This window comes from Microchirus variegatus (assembly GCF_963457635.1).
Source record: "Microchirus variegatus genome assembly, chromosome: 18".
Lineage (NCBI taxonomy): Eukaryota > Metazoa > Chordata > Actinopteri > Pleuronectiformes > Soleidae > Microchirus > Microchirus variegatus.
The window spans coordinates 22589412-22604243 of record NC_139819.1 but is presented as its reverse complement, the minus strand read 5'-3'; the positions used below and the strand labels follow the sequence as shown (position 1 = coordinate 22604243).

Below are 14832 nucleotides of genomic sequence, written 5' to 3'. Positions count from 1 at the left end.
GAGGAGGGGGGGGAGGTTTAAGCTGAACCAGAGATTATTGACTTAAAGTGGAGCGAGGTATGGATTTCTCTCAAGTGTGTTCAACGCCGAGGGTTTTTCTTTTTCTTCTGTTTTGTTCTCAGCTTTGTCTGTTTCTTTCGATTATAGCTTTCCTTTCACGAGCCGGAGTTATAGTAATAATAATAATAATAATAATATCTGTGTGTGTGTGTGTGTGTGTGTGTGTGTTTCCAGGTCCAGCTGATCCACTACAATCATGAGCTGTACACAAACTACACAGAAGCAGCCAGAAGCCCCAACGGACTCGTCATCGTGTCCATATTCATGAAGGTAAGTTTAATAACGCTCTCTCTCTCTCTGTGTGTGTGTGTGTGTGTGTGAGTCGGTGTCAAACGCGTCGCTCGAGTCGGATTCAATCCCGATAATTGATTTTCGTCTTTGACGCGTCGTCCCAGTGCAGCCGCCGCGCTAATCCAGAATATATGAATCATCATCATCGTCGCGTTTGTGTTGAATATGAACCACAGGCTGCACAAGAACCCTTTAACACCCTAGCAACCCTAAAAATGTCCGTCTGGACTTTACTTTTTTGCTGCCCATTTCATTACGTCATTACGGTAGAACCTCGGGACTTCAACCGTCCAATCACAGGCAAGATCAAATTCTCAGTTCCGTTAATTCCAAAACGGTTGAATAACTATCAGATATGGAAAAAGTGAACGTTATCTTGGATTTATAACTTATAACTTTAAGTAGATTTTGGAATTATGAAAGTAGAATAGTTCCGAAATCTCCAAATTCTACTTATTATTCCAAAATGTACTTACAATTCAAAAGTTTACTCATAATTTTAAAATCTATTTATAATTCCAAAATCTACTTAGAATTCCAAAAATACATATAGCTCCAAATTCTTCTTAGAATTCCAAAATCTACTTAGAATTCCAAAATCTACTTAGAATTCCAAATTCTACTTGAAATTCAAAAATCTACTTCGAATTCCAAAAATAGGTATAGTTCCAAATTCTACTTAGAATTACAAAATCTACTAAGAATTCCAAAAACTACTTAGAATTCCAAAAATACAAATAGTTCCAAATTCTACTTAGAATTCCAAAATCTACTTAGAATTCCTAATTCTACTTGGAATTCCAAATTCTACTTGGAATTCAAAAATCTACTTGGAATTCCAAATTCTACTTGGAATTCCAAATTCTACTTAGAATTCAAAATCTACTTAGAATTCAAAATTCTACTTAGAATTCGAAATTCTACTTAGAATTCAAAATTCTACTTAGAATTCGAAATTCTACTTAGAATTTGAAATTCTACTTAGAATTTGAAATTCTACTTAGAATTCAAAATTCTACTTTGAATTCAAAAATCTACTCAGAATTCGAAATTTAAGTAAAACCATATCACCGTATATTGGAAAAGCACCAATCGCCAGAGAAGTTGGACAGAGCTGCAGCAGTCGTCCACCAGGGGGCGACTCTGCTGGTAAATAAAATCAGCGTTTTAAGCTCCACATTTGGTCACCTTTTATCACTTAGATAAATCTGATTTAAAAAATTAAAATGCCCAATTTGACACAATAAGACATTTTAAATTACTGTTAGAAATAGCAGTGGAATCGACTCCCTCGTGCTGTGATGTAAAATCAATGATTTTCTCTCTGGGCTTTGGTGCAGGGGGATTCTACACTTTTACAAAAAGCAACAAAAACTGAGTTTTCCAGTCAGCAAAAGCTGTTGACGTTTTATATTATCGACTAAATATCATTTAAAAGACACGTTATACCGACATGAAACGTTACCCTGATGTCATTTAATTTAGTTCTTTGTTAAAGAAATAAGCCGGGATCAGGTGTAGCGCAAAAAAAAGAATATCAGTATATATCAGGTTGACATGACCCAGAGCATGATGGGATGTCTGGTGGCAAAAAAAAAAAAAACTCACATTATATTAATTCCAAAGGAAGGTAAGAGAAAGTAATAGGTCTTTTCAAAGGAGCCATTATTGTTGACTTGTATTACAAATAATCTTTTTTCAGGACGTGACATGTCAAAATGTCTTCGGAAGGAAAGAAAAGTGGAATTTAAGGACATTACTTTCTTTATTATTAAGAGGAAAAAACCTAATTAATTTACTTTTGTTGATGAAAAATGATTCACCGGCTAGAAAATGTTAATATAGACAATAAATCAACGAATAATGTGTCTCATTAAGCAACTTATAATAACACTAATTTAGTTTTAACTGAAGTTGATTTTGGAATTCTAAGTATACTTTGGAACTTTAAGTCGAATTTGGAATTCTAAGTATACTTTGGAACTTTAAGTCGAATTTGGAATTTTAAGTAGATTTTGGAACTTTGAGTAAAATTTGGAATTCTAAGTAAAATTTGGAATTTTAATTACATTTGGAACTTTAAGTAGATTTTTGAATGATAAGTCGAATTTGGAACTATAAGTAGATTTTGAATTTTAAGAAGATTTTGGAACTTTGAGTAAAATTTGGAATTTTAAGTAAAATTTGGAATTTTAAGTAGATTTGGAACTTTAAGTAGATTTTTGAAAAATAAGTAGAGTTTGAAACTATAAGTAGAATTTTGAACCTTAAGTAGAATTTGGAATTTTAAGTAAATTTGGAACTTTAAGAAGATTTTGGAACTTTAAGTTAGTAGTAAATATAGCAGATTATATTTAGTTAAGGAAAGTAAAAGAAAGTAATAGGTCCTTTGAAAGGAGCCATTATTATTGACTTGTATTAACAATACTCTTTTTCCCAGTGTCAAAATGTCTTCTGAAAGCAAGAAAAGTGGAATTTCATGACATCACATCCTTTATTAAAAGAGGAACAAACCTAATTTTTTAGTTGATGAAAAATGATTCACTGGCAAGAAAATGTTAATATAGACAATAAATCAACGAATAATGTGTCTTTTTTTGCCTCATTAAGCACCTTATAATAACACTAATATAGTTTTTTATTCAAGTTAGTAGAAAATATAGCAAATTATATTGAGATACTTTGTTTTGTACGTTTACCTAATGAACAAATTAAAAATAATGTACATTCATTTACTTTTAATGGAGCCAACACGTGTTTTTTTTTGCACCATACGGCAGTAAATAACACAAGTTATATCGAGGTAGATTTAAATTACGCCATACGGGAAAGATGGGGGGGGGTGATGTGAATTTGTTGCCTCCAATAAACAATTTTAGCGTCCCAGCTCAACGTTAGTGCCTGACGGTAGATTCGTCTTTAAGACACACAGCAGGGCCGTTATCTCCGTTATTATATAGTCGCCACATATTGGCTTAAAGAAAATCCATCGGATGCTAAATTCCCGCTTCCGCTCCACGGTTTTGTTTTTTTTTTCTTCCCGTCGCTCCCACTCCGGCAATTCCGCGGCCCGGGCTCCCCCGCGCGTGTTTTTCCACAAACAATTAGCGATCCAATTATCCTGCCGAGCAAAACAATGTGCTGCTTTGGCTTCGTGACAGAGTGTGTGTGCGTGAGCGTGTGTGTGTGAGAGGCTCAGAGATCAGAGAGCTCGCCAACATCCTCAGCAGCAGCAGCGGCCGCGACGGCGGCTGTGAAGTTCAGCTGCTAACTGCTAATTAGCTCCCCAACGTCGACGGGACCATCATTGAGTCTTGAAGAGGCAGCGAGGAGACGCTGACCCGGGTCACCAGGGCCGCCTCGACTCGACTCTTCCTCTGTGTGTGTGTGTGTGGGAGGACGGGCGGCGTTCGCTGAAGGTGCCACCGCTAACATCACCGCTTACGCCAACGCCGCCGCTAACGCCACCGTCGCCTCAACAAAAGCCAAAGTTTGTAGAAAAGTTTTCAGAATCGAAAGAGTCCAGCTCCGTTACAACAGCTGTGCCACTTTCCGGGGTTTCTTAAAGTCTTTTGGGAATTATAAGTAGATTTTGGAACTGTAAATAGAATTTAGAATTATAAGTACATTTTGGAATTATTAGTACATTTTGGAATTATTAGTACATTTTGGAATTATTAGTACATTTTGGAATTATTAGTACATTTTGGAATTATTAGTACATTTTGGAACGTTAAGTAGGTTTTGGAACTTTAAGTAGAATTTTGGAATCATAAGTAGAATTCGGAACTATAAGTAGATTTTGGAATTAAAAGTAGAATTTGGAATTTTAAGTAGATTTTGAAACTAAATTAAAATGGAAAAATACTTCCCAATCAAAGTTTTGTTGACCATGTACTCGCCGGGAAGTCATTTTTTGAGCTAGCCATTGTTAGCAATACTAGTCCGATAACAGTGTAATTACTGTACTACGTCACAACTTTACAAATAGTAAATTCTGTATCGAGACTACAACTGGACCACATTAGCTCTTACGTTTCAGCTGCTATTTTTCGACCCCCATTCACTATTTAGTGATTAAATCAATAGCGCATTAAAATTAAACCTTTTTAAAAAGCATTTATTAGTTTTAAAGCCCTCAACAAACACCTCATTCGCTGAAGGTGCCGCCGCTGCTAACGCCGCCACCGCCGCCTCAACAAAGGCCAAAGTTTGTCGTGAAGTTTTCAGAATCGAAAGAGTCCAGCTCCGTTACAACAGCTGTGCCACTTTCCGGGGTTTCTTAAAGTCACGGGAAAACATCTGGTCAAGGATTGAGTCGAGAGGCGAATGTTAAATTCTGTGTAAAAATCCACCGAATGCGACGACAACCTTCGTGGCCCCCGCGAAACATAAGGAAACCTGGCTCAGCGTGGTTACGCTGTGGAATGAGAGGACCTTGTGTTTGGACGCCTGAGCGCAGAGATAAACACTCCCCGAACAACACTCGGCACAGATGCTGCCTCTGTTCCTAAATCACATTCGCTGATTTCAGACCTGCTGTTCTGTTCGTCCCCCACAGATATCTGTGGACCGTGTCCAAGTTTAGTCCGGATGAGAACCGAGGCTGTCACTTTTACATCCAAATGCTGGATATCTGTTAGAATGTGCCTGGGGAAGTTCAATTTAAAATGTACAGCCTAGAAGTGCTCAGAGTGTCTGGCAACCGAACATTTTACTCTGGTTCCCCAAGAGATGGGTGCCAAAGAATGGAACGGTTGGAGTTGGTTATTTTGGTACTCAACCAAATGGAAACACATTATTGGGTGGATTAGATTAAACCGGTTCCTCTTAATATTATTGTTTCTTGTGAGCAAGGAACCAAGGAGTAGGTTTTTGCTTGGGAGTCCAGTTCGCAACCGCGACAACCGGCAGGCTGTAGGACCTTGTGGCTTACGGCATTCCACTGGATTTCAGTCCAGGCCATTAGAGAACCCCAACTACTCCTGCTACTACTTCACCCTTTTCAGAGCCACATCTCCTGGGTTTGTATCGGCAAATAAAGAAGAAGCATAGGACGTTAGGAGGTTTCTGATCCTAGAATTGAACGGGGGTTCAATTCTAGGATCAGAAAGTCCTCTCAAACCTGTCCTACCAAAAAAGTACCCGATGAAACCGAATAGTTCTTTGCTTTTTACTTGTTTAAACTCAAATAAATTAGTAGAAGATTAGTAGATTTTGGAACATCAGTAGATTTTGGTACTTTAAGTAGAATTTAGAATTATAAGTAAAATTTGGAATTATGAGTAGATTTGGGAATTTTTTTAGAATTTAGAATTATATGTAGAATTTGGAATTTTAAGTAGAATTTAGTATTATAAGTATAATTGTGGAACTATAAGTAGATTTTGTCACTAAAAAAATGGAAAAATACTTCCCAATCAATGTTTTGTTGACCATGTACTAGCTGGGAATTAATTTTTTTGAGCTAGCCATTGTTAGCAATAACGGTGTAATTACTGTACTACGTTAACAACTTTACAAATAGTAAATTCTGTATCGAGACTACAACTGGACCACATTAGCTCTTACATTTCAGCTGCTATTTTTCGACCCCCATTCACTATTTAGTGATTAAATCAATAGCGCATTAAAACCTCTAAACCTTTTTAAAAAGCAGCACTATTTATTTGTTTTAAAGCCCTCGACAAACACCTCATTCTCTAAAGGTCGGGGCGATTTCATTTGACATTTTGAATGGTAAACTGAGCGTCAGTGAAGTCCAGCGAAGACAATAAACTGAGGGGGAAGAAACAGCGTAAAGAGATAAGCAATTCCAGGAGAAACACCTGCCGCCCACCGGACTGAACTCAGACAGGTGGTAATGAGACACATCTCCCTCAGAGCAGCAGCTCTGTTTTTCTTACTTCTTTTCCACTGACTCATGATTATTTCTTTCTAAAATTCCTACCTCGCCACCGTGACTCAGAAAAAAGACAAAAAAACCCGTGCGGTCCGGTGTTGGCGTGGAGTCGTGAGGCATCGCTGCAGAGCGGTGGGCGACGGCAGCTCCTCCGAGGACTCGTGACGTCGCGGCCGAGAAACATGTGGATTCCCAAACACGGCGTAACGAGTCCATCGTGAGTCTGGACACGGAGCGGCGGCACCACCTGACAGGATGATTGATTCCTCTCAGGAGGAGCGGAATCAAAATATGGAATATAAGTTGTTTGGAGAAATCTCATTACGGACGAGGGCGACTGTCTTCTCCTGGAGGAGGAGGGTGAGGAACATGAGGGACGTGAAGGTGGAGGAGCTTCCTTCAGCGATTTCGCGAGCTCGATCGCTAAATTAATCGTCAACTATTTTGATAATCGAGCTAGTTTCTTGATCAAAAGCAGATTTCTGATTGTTTTCGCTTCTTAAATGTCAACATTTTCTGAGTTTCTTTGCTCCACATCAGTGTTTCCCAACCCTGGTCCTCAGGGAACACTGCCCTGCCGTGTTTTAGATGTTGCCCTGCTCCAAAAACACCTAATCCGGATGAAACATTACTTTAAAAAAAAAAAAAATTTAATTGACAAAAGTTGAAATATATATATTTTTTTTTTACAAAAGTTGAAACATTAAATTTAATATTTTTTTTACAAAAGTTGAAATATAGAAAATTGGAAAAAAAGATTGACAAAAGTTGAAACATTAATTTTTCAAAAAATGACAAAAGTTGAAATATCTTTTTCTTTTTTTTTATTTACACAAGGTTAAAACATTAAATTTAAAAAGAATTGACAAAAGTTGAAATATAAAAAAAATATATTTTTTACATTGAAACATTAAATGTTTGATTTTTTTTTTTTTACAAAATTTGAAAAATTAAATAAAATAAAAAAATGGCAAAAGTTGAAATATAAAAATAAGAAAAAAAGGCTGGCAAAAGTTAAAACATTAAATAATTGAAGAAAAAAAATAATAATTGACAAAAGTTTGTTTTCGGGCTTCTGTAGAGCTTGATGATGAGCTGACCATTTATTCAAATTAGGTGTTTTTGGAGCAGGGCAGCATCTAAAACATGGCAGGGCAGAGTTCCCTGAGGATCGGGGGTTGGGAAAAAACAAAGAATTCAATAAAACTGAATCATTTTGGTTTGTGAACAAAAACAAAGACATTGGAGAACATCGTAATTTCCAGATTTGACAAACACTGATCGACGTTTTTCAACATTTTATGGACAAAACCATTCATTGAGAAAATAATGTTGACGTCAAGTTTCAGTAGATTTTTGTCTGTTTCTTTGTTGGTAATCTGGTCATTCGTGGTCACTTTATTGCAGTTTTTATCAACTATTTTTACTAAGTCCCATTTGTTTTTTAAATTAAACCTTTTATTGTTTTTAATTATCTTTTATCCATGCTGTCCGTACGGAGCCCCAACAGGGACATAATACACACGTCTATATTCGTGAGATGTTGCGAGATATCACAAAATCATCATGACCCTTCCGAGGCTCCGTACGTCTGATTAACTTTATTGATATTTTGTTTAATGTACACACTATAATTTGCTTATTGCTTATGGCGTATTTAGTCCGTGATGAGAAACGTATCCACAACATCATTTAGCATTTAATTGCTTTTTTTTTGGCGCCGATTCATAACGTACCTACGTTACCTCGAGGCACTTTTGTAAAGTCGGGGTCAAAGACCTCGCGATTATCTGCCCTGTGGAAAAGTGGATAAATAAAGTATAAACACGTTCAGGCGTTAGTAGAAAACTTTAATTACCTTGCAGTTCTTTAAATGAGTTGTTTGTAAATGTTCCCTTCATAAATAAATGCACCTTGTCTATGATTCATAATGTTCTTTTCTGCAGCGATGCTTCTCCTACCAAGGATGACACACATTATTACGCAGACGCACGACATACAAGAGCTTCTATTCTTTTTCTTTTACAGTATCTGTACCATCCAAGGTTAGGAGATTGAATCGATATTTTATGACGGAAGGAAGGTGAAAAAACAACAAATATGTCGACGATAGACGAGACGAGCTGAAACCCGGGCGGTACGTGGTCGACGGCTCAGGGTCAGGTGATGGAAACTCGTCGGTACAGCTCGTCTTCGATGTCTCTGGTCTGGACAAAGACGTCGTTAGTCTCCAGGAAAACAGAGTTTTCATTACACTTTTAGAAATTGCGGGTACCACAAGAAACAAAACTAGGCTAATGTAACTCCTCAGGGGGGATTTTTGACCCTCAAAGATCGTACCATTTTCTTCAAGTAAGGCACAATATGAAGAGACACTGTTTGCTATAAAGGGGCGCGTTGAGACTAGTCCTCCACGGCTTCTGCAGAACTTTCAAAACAGGACTCGTGGAAAGAAAACAGCTGAAGCCGAGATGAACGTGGAAGAACTACGAACCAGAACCAGAGCGTTCAACCAGAACGTCCAAGAAAACTAAACAAAACTCTTGTGTAGTTTGTTCAAGATGAAATTGTGTCACAGCGGGAACAAAACTCATCAATTTCAACGTCATAGAAGACACTACACTCTTAGAAATAAGGGTTCCTTCTACAAGGGCTGAGGTTCTACCTGGAACAATTTGCTTCTGAAAAACCCTTTTCCCGAAGAAAGGGTTTTTCAAGGGTTCTTGGTACCACTAATGGTTCCAGTAAGAACCGTTTTGATCCAGAGAACCCTTTAAAACCCCTTTCCTGAATGAAGGGTTTTAAAAATAAAGGGTTAATAAAGGGGTTTAAAAGGGTTCTTGGTGGAACCTTTATAAAAAGGTTATACCTGGAACCAAAAGGGGTTTCTTCAAACTTTTAATTTTAATAAAACTTCAGAGTGATTTTTTGTTGCTACACTCTTAGAAATAAAAGTGCTAAGTAGAACCATATAAGGTTCTTCGGCTTGTCCTCATAGGAGAACCCTTTTTGGCTCCAGGTAGAACCTTTTTATAAAGGCTCCACCTGGAACCCTTTTGGAGGGTTCCACAAAGAACCCTTTTAAATCCCTTTATTCAGGAAATGGGTTTTAAAGGGTTCTCTGGATCAAAATGGTAATTACTGGAACCATTAGTGTTACCAAGAACCTTTGAAAAACAGAAGCAACTGGTTCCAGGTAGAACCTCAACCCTTGTAGAAGAACCCTTTTGGAACCCTTTATTCAGGAAAGGGGTTTTAAAGGGTTCTCTGGATCAAAATGGTTCTTCCTGGAACCATTAGTGTTACCAAGAACCCTTGAAAAACCCTTTATTCAGGAAAAGGTTTTTCAGAAGCAAAAGGTTCCAGGTAGAACGTCAGCCCTTGTAGAAGGAACCCTTATTTCTAAGAGTGTAGTGTCAATATTTTTAATTATCAACTCTTCCATGACGTTGAAATTGATGAGTTTTGTTCCCGCTGTGACACAATTTCATCTTGAACAAATGAGGACAAGCCTAAGAACCTCGTATGGTTCTACTTAGCACTTTTATTTCTAAGAGTGTAGCAACAAAAAAAATCACTCTGAAGTTTTATTAAAATGAAAAGTTTGAAGAAACTCTTTTTGGCTCCAGATAGAACCTTTTTATAAAGGTTCCACCTGGAACTCTTTTGGAGGGTTCCACAAAGAACCCTTGAAAAACCCTTTATTCAGGAAAGGGGTTTTAAAGGGGGGTTCAAAATGGTTCTTACTGGAACCATTAGTGTTACCAAAAACCCTTGAAAAACCCTTTCTTTGGGAAAGGGTCAGGATTCGCTGGATCAAAATGGTAATTACTGGAACCATTAGTGTTACCAGTAAGTACCTTGTAGAAGGAACCCTTATTTCTAAGAGTGTAGTGTCAATATTGTTTTTGACACTACACTCTTGAAGAAAAAGTCCCAGACTCCCGGACTTGAGTTCCTGATCTCCTGGATTACGGACGCGTCTGTTCTTTGTTCCACAGTTTGATGAACCCCGTTTGAGAAAATGCATCTCGTATTATTTAAAAACAGAGATGGATTGTGTTTTTTCATCATGGCAACAGTGTGAGGCTCCTTCTAATGGTTTCTTGGAAACAGTGGGAGCTTTTGTTTTCCAGAAGGTGAAGCAGCAGCAGAAGCTTCTGACTGTGACAAACACATCGTTTTACTTCATGTTTCTCATGCACATTAAAGGCGACCGATCAAAACGTGTATCGATGCTGTGCCGTAAATTCAGTTAAATATTGAACAGGTTCAGTCACTTCATTACTTTTATATTATTTTTCCTGTAACCCGACTGTGTCTCTGTCTCTGTCTTTGTCTCTGTCTTTGTCCTTTAAATCCAGATCGCCGAGACGTCAAACGCTTTCCTGAATCGAATGTTGAACAGAGACACCATCACGAGAATAACGTATAAAAGTAAGTTTGTGTTTACTCACACGTCGAAATACATCTGATTCTACACTTGTTGAGAATTTGAATAAAGTTTCAGTTAAGCTAAGTTATTTAGCTATTTTTGTGTCGCAGAGTAAGAAGAAACCTAGCTTCCCCGACACTTTTCCTTTATGTCAAAAGATTTGGATTTCACTGTCAAACCAATGCTGACAAAAGTGTCAACAGATTAGCTGTTAATCTTGAAGTTTGCTGTCGTTTCTGTGGCAGTAACATCGTTATTAAAAAAAAAAAATAATTTCTGGAGTCAAAATGACATTTGCCACAACTAGCTTGCGGACTAAGCTAATGTTAGCGCAATAAGGTGTTAAATAATTGACTGTTGTCCATAAATGAAGTGCTAATAAACAGTTAGAGTTAAAGTTGCACATCTCAGGTGAATTATGCTTGAAGCAGACGTGGAAAAAATAAGTTAGATTTTGGAGTTATGAGTAGAATTTGGAATTATAAGTAGATTTTGGAACTATATGTAGAATTTGGAATTAAAAGTAGATTTAAGAGTTAAAAGTAGATTTTGGAACTATGAGTAGAATTTTGGAATTATAAGTGGAATTTTGAATTGGAAGTAGAATTTTGGAATTATAAGTAGATTTTGGAATTATAAGTAGATTTTGTAACTATATGTAGAATTTGGAATTATAAGTATATTTTAGAGTTAAACGTAGATTTTGGAACTATAAGTAGAATTTGGAATTGGAAATAGAATTTTGGAATTATAAGTAGATTTTGGAACTATATGTAGAATTTGGAATTATAAGTATATTTTAGAGTTAAAAGTAGATTTTGGAACTATGAGTAGAATTTTGGATTTATAAGTGGAATTTTGGAATTATAAGTAGATTTTGGAATTATAAGTAGAATTTGGAATTATTAGTAGATTTTGGAATTATAAGTAGATTTTAGAGTTAAAAGTAGATTTTGGAACTATGAGCAGAATTTTGGAATTCTAAGTGGAATTTTGGAATTATATGTATAATTTTGGAATTATAAGTATATTTTAGAAATAACTATAATTTGGAATTATAAGTATAATTTGGAATTATAAGTGTATTTCGGAATTATAAGTAGATTTTTGAATTATGGGTAGAATTTTTAAGTCTTTGTTGAACATTGTTGGCTTAGATACTTGTGTCGGACGTCGTGCTCATGACTCTTCAGTGACGACACTCTCTGACCAATCAGAGGCCGGCAGTCTTTTGGCGTCACATGTTAGTATTGGCTCAGTTTTATTGGATCCTCGTCAGAGCAGGAACTATAACAAAAAAACACCAGGTGCTATCACTGAGTCGTGCTCCAACTGAATGATGGAAAAGGGTGTTTGTGGAGGTTTGGATTGAGGTTTTCGACAACAGCTCATTCAAACAAAAACAACAAAAAAAGGCATCACAGTCGACGTTGAACCTTCAGAGAGTTCCCAGCAGCTGCAGCAGGAAAAAAAATAAAACCCAGTCAGTTCAGGAAGTGGAAGCTGAGCAAGAGCTTGTTGATAAAACAGTGAAATGACAGACAGGAAGACAACGGATCTGTGTTTCTGTGTTAGAGCGATACGCCGTCTTTTCTTATCACAACCAAGACATCCGAGTCTTTGACAGGTCCGTGTCATCGCGTGTTTTTGAGGGATTGGTTTATCAAACAAGTCGACTGATAGTTGCTACGATCTCCGCGTCATTATTTCATCTCAAAGAGGTAATTGCTGCAGCGCTGAGGATGATGATGATGATGATGATGATGATGATGAGAGGCCCTGCGTGAGAACTCTCCATAGCTGGAGGAGGTTGTTGTCGGTGAGTTCTGCGGTCGACAGCCGATCTCCGGAGGTTTCCGGGCCGAAGCACAGAGATCGCCTGCGGCTATGTGGGCGGGGGGGAGGCAAATAATTGAATTAATGGGGAGGGGAACGGTGAGAGGCCGAGTAAACACACTGACCCCTTGTGGCCGGCAGGAGTCTCAGAGGCGCCGAGCGCCGCCGGAGGCTAACGGCAAAGGGCAGGCGGGTGGAGGCGGGCGGAGGTGGAGGAAGCTCCTCCAGGTCCAGCTGCACAGGAGCAGGGATTTTTTGACGGCTGTCAAAACTCCCTCAGATCCAGATCCTCGGGTCCTTCAGCGTTTCCTCTCCTAATGCTTTTTTAAACAGCGCGTGGAAACACAAAGACGCCGACATCCAAAGAGAATTATTTATCTCCCACCGCACCATCGAAAGATCACAGACGGATCGTTCTGATGGAGGCGCAACGAGCGCCGCTACGTTTAATATTTAAAGACCAAATAGACAAGTTTTTGTTCATTATTACTGATTATATGGAGTTAGTAGTTTTCTTCTTCTTCTTCTTCTTCTTTTCTTGTTTTAGACCTGTTTTTGCTGCTGCAGAAAAGATTTTGAAACTATGAGTAAAATTTGGAATTATACGTTTATTTTGGAACAATAAGTAGAATTTGTAACATAAGTAGATTTTGGAATTATAAGTAGATTTTGGAACTGTAAGTAGAATTTGAAACTAAGCAAAATTTGGATTTATAAGTAGAATTTTGTAATTCTAAGTAGAATTTTGGAATTATAAATAGAATTGCGGAATTGTAAGTAGATTGTGTAACGATAAGTAGAATTTTGAAACTGAGTAAAATTTGGATTTATACGTTTATTTTGGAACAATAAGTAGAATTTGTAACATAAGTAGATTTTGGAATTATAAGTAGATTTTGGAATTATAAGTACAATTTGGAAAGACTAAGCAAAATTTGGATTTATCAGTACAATTTTGTAATTCTAAGTAGATTTTGAATTATAAGAAGATTTTGGAATTAAAAGTAGATTTTGGAACTATAAGTACAATTTTGGAATTATAAGTAGATTTTCAAACGATAAGTAGAATTTTCGAATTATAAGTACAATTTGAAACTAAGCAAAATTTTAATTTATAAGTAGAATTTTGTAATTCTAAGTAGATTTTCATTATAAATAGAATTTTGTAATTCTAAGTAGATTTTCGAATTATAAATAGAATTTTGGAATTCTAAGTAGATTTGGGAACTATAAGTAGATTTTGGAATTATAAGAAGATTGTGGAATTATATGTAGATTTTAGAAAGATAAGTAGAATTTTGAAACTAAGTAAAATTTTTGGATTCATAAGTAGATTTTCAAATTATGAATAGAATTTTCCAATTATAAGTAGATTTTGGAACAATAAGTCCAATTTTGGAATTATAAGTAGTATTTTGGAACTATAGGTAGATTTAGGAATTATGCTTACATTTTGAAACTATAAGTAGATTTTGGAATTATATGAACATATATGTATATATATATGGAGTAAGTAGTCTTCTTCTTGTTTTATACCTGTTGTTGTTATTTTTTGTTCTGCAGATGACGCGTATCTACTGACCGGCCTCAACATAGAAGAGATTTACCCCGACACGAGTAGTTTTATAACGTACGACGGATCGATGACCATCCCTCCGTGCTTCGAGACGGCCACGTGGCTCCTGATGAACAAGCCGGTTTACCTCACGCGCATGCAGGTGAGTCTCGGTTACGCACAAACAAAGCTTTGTGATGACTCTGGGACGGAAAAAATGACCGACTCGTGTCGTTTCCCCCCCCGTCTCAGATGCACTCGCTGCGCCTGCTGAGTCAGAACCAGCCGTCTCAGATTTTCCTCAGCATGAGCGACAACGTTCGCCCGGTGCAGCCGCTGAACAACCGCTGCATCCGCACCAACATCAACTTCAGCGTGCAGGGCAAGGACTGCCCCAACAACCGGGTCCAGAAGCTCCAGTACCGAGGTACCAGACGTCGTCCTGTCGGGTTTTTTCTACGACGAGTCGATCGTCAGATGAAACAAACGCGGTGAAAAAATGAAAGATCGGAAAACAAACGTCTCCGTCGTTTTACGACGTAGTTCCAGTGTGAACCGAAGCCATTACCGAGGTTACAGGCGGTCGCTTTTTACTGCTCGCTGCTTCTGCAGACGTATCTCCCTCACTGACCGTTTCTCCTCATTCAGGCCGTAATAGCAGAGCACAGAGCTTCCTGTTCTCATATTAGGGCAAAAAACAACCAGGCGTTAAAATTGAAAAATGGTCCTCGCGAGGCTCAGAACTGAGCCGGG

General features: G+C 37.5%; 1 protein-coding gene across 1 annotated transcript in view; it reads left to right on the top strand.

Annotated features, from left to right (window-relative positions):
• The window catches only part of ca10a (carbonic anhydrase Xa), a gene marked incomplete at both ends in the record, with an annotated part of 227257 nt that extends 212683 nt beyond the window's left edge, over positions 1 to 14574 (top strand). Inside the window, 4 exons of the mRNA XM_083904668.1 lie at positions 235 to 330; positions 10618 to 10690; positions 14088 to 14242; positions 14332 to 14574. Coding sequence (XP_083760794.1) covers positions 235 to 330; positions 10618 to 10690; positions 14088 to 14242; positions 14332 to 14574 — 567 coding nt within the window. The remainder of the gene's footprint in view (positions 1 to 234; positions 331 to 10617; positions 10691 to 14087; positions 14243 to 14331) is intronic.
• Positions 14575 to 14832: the final 258 nt, after the last annotated feature.